The 2,037-nt window shown below is 47.8% G+C and overlaps 1 protein-coding gene across 1 annotated transcript in view; it reads left to right on the top strand.

The window, feature by feature from the left end:
- tbcd (tubulin folding cofactor D) overlaps nt 1–1,976 on the top strand; it is a 19,544-nt gene extending 17,568 nt beyond the window's left edge. The window contains exons 30-32 of the mRNA XM_031867650.1: nt 112–195; nt 623–781; nt 912–1,976. Of these exons, the coding sequence (XP_031723510.1) occupies nt 112–195; nt 623–781; nt 912–1,065 (397 nt within the window). The 3' untranslated portion in view covers nt 1,066–1,976. The remainder of the gene's footprint in view (nt 1–111; nt 196–622; nt 782–911) is intronic.
- The last annotated feature ends 61 nt before the right edge of the window (nt 1,977–2,037 follow it).

Below are 2,037 nucleotides of genomic sequence, written 5' to 3' on the forward strand. Positions count from 1 at the left end.
TGTGTGTGTGTGTGTGTGTGTGTGTGTGTGTGTGTGTGTGTGTGTGTAAGGTAGATTGAAGCCCATGTCATTGCGAACATAAAGCCTTTGCTCTTCCTGTGCTGTGTCCAGGGTGAGAGAGGCAGCGATGAGCAGCCTGATGGAGGTGACTTTGCTGGTGGCCGGCAGCGCTCCGGAGATCCTTCAGCCAGATCTGTGAGTATCAACCGGAAACACTCCACGCTGTGTTAAATGTCACCAGCAGTTGACATAAACGTTGTAATGTCAGTCAGTTTATGACTTCACTGTTGTGTCAATGTCTCAAGGTGCGGCCACAATACCTCAGCCAACCCAATGTAGGATAAATGAACAGGATCAAAAATCTAATTACGCAACATTTACTTTTACTCTGTTTGATTATGGATAACTTCACACGCACTGTTGCCTTCGGGTTTATTTATTGTGTCATATTGATTCATTCATTCACCAGAACCAGAAACGTTGGTAAACGTTGGAACACAATAGCCGAATTGTTGATACCTTTCTTGTGAAGTTTAGTGAAGTGACGCCCTACAAGGATGTCTGATGAAGTCGGGTAAACGATGGCACTTCCTTACTTTATTTCCCACTATTCTGTCTGCAGGGTGAAGTGTATGATGTGCTGCTTGGCCCAGCAGGCAGGAGAGAAGATTGACCGCTACAGAGCCCACGCTGGCAACGCCTTCCTGCGCCTCCTCCACAGCACGGAGCCTGCAGTGCCGCACATCCCCCAGCGAGAGGAGCTGATGAGCATTTTCCCCGTGTGAGTCAACCTGCAGCACAACAAGTTGGCTGGACTGTTAAAATAAGAAAAGTTTGATGTGGAACCATTGTATTTGCGAAGACTTTTAAAACTGATATTTGATGATCTTTCCCCTCCACTTGTCTTTCAGTGAGACCACAACCAGTCTGAACTGGAATGCTCCATCCCAGGCTTTCAAGTACATCACCCAGCTGCTTGGACTCCCCCAGTATCAGTACCACACCCTGCTGGGCCTCACTGTGTCCGTGGGAGGGATCACCGAGTCCACAGTAGGTCATCTGTGACGAGAGGAGTAGAAAATTTGTCCAATCAAGAGCATTGTGACGTATAGATGGGTGATAACTTTGAAAAATAAAACGGAAAACGAATGCCGACGAGATGGTCACTGGATGTTATCGTATGCTTTGGCTTTTGCAGTCACAACAGTCATTGTTGTACTTTTGCTCATCAACAAGCTGTTGCGTAGCGCATTTCATTCTCACAGTAACACCTGACTGCTCGTTCTGTGGTGCATCAAGTTGGCTCAGTCAGCTCTTTTTAGGCCAACAGAGGGAGCCATGTGTCTGAAGAAGTCACTGTAATCCCAAACTCTAGAACGCCTGACTTTCAATTCATCATTGTAATCACAGATCTCGGGCTGTGTTACTTTCACTCGTCTCACCGTGTCCCTGCTCGCGATACTGTGGCAACCACCTGAGCACAACAAATTGATCCGACGGGTCCCTCGTGGTACTGGCAAGCGAGAATTTCCCATCATTTGAATCTCATAACGGCTTAAAAGCATGTCTGACACTTCCCACTCATGACCCCTTACACAGAATCACTCAGGAGGCTCAGCAGGAGGCTCAGCAGGGGCCCCAACAGGGGCCGATCAGGTTCTCACTCCTGTTACAGTTTGACCTAACCCGTTACAGCCAATGAAGGCTGTGAACATCTTCCCCCCTCGGAGACGATCTGGCTCTCGTCTTGATTTTACCTCCTATATCTTTGCCACAGATGCGTTCTCAAGGACCGATATGTTTGTACTGGATTGCATGCCAGGAAACTGAGCCAATGCTGCATTAATGCACGAGCCAAGATTACCATTCTCACACCACAGGCACACATTCACACAGGCCAGAGAGAGGCGGAGCGTCCGAGAACTGCCTCAATGTAGAGATCGTAAGGCCGCGCTAAAGCCAAACAACAGAAACATTTAGAGACGGTCCCAAGACGGAGAAACCTTATTCTGTTCCAAGTATTTGTCTGTATTTTAT

This window comes from Anarrhichthys ocellatus, unplaced genomic scaffold, assembly GCF_004355925.1.
Source record: "Anarrhichthys ocellatus isolate YVR2014 unplaced genomic scaffold, GSC_Weel_1.0 scaffold40, whole genome shotgun sequence".
Classification (NCBI taxonomy): domain Eukaryota; kingdom Metazoa; phylum Chordata; class Actinopteri; order Perciformes; family Anarhichadidae; genus Anarrhichthys; species Anarrhichthys ocellatus.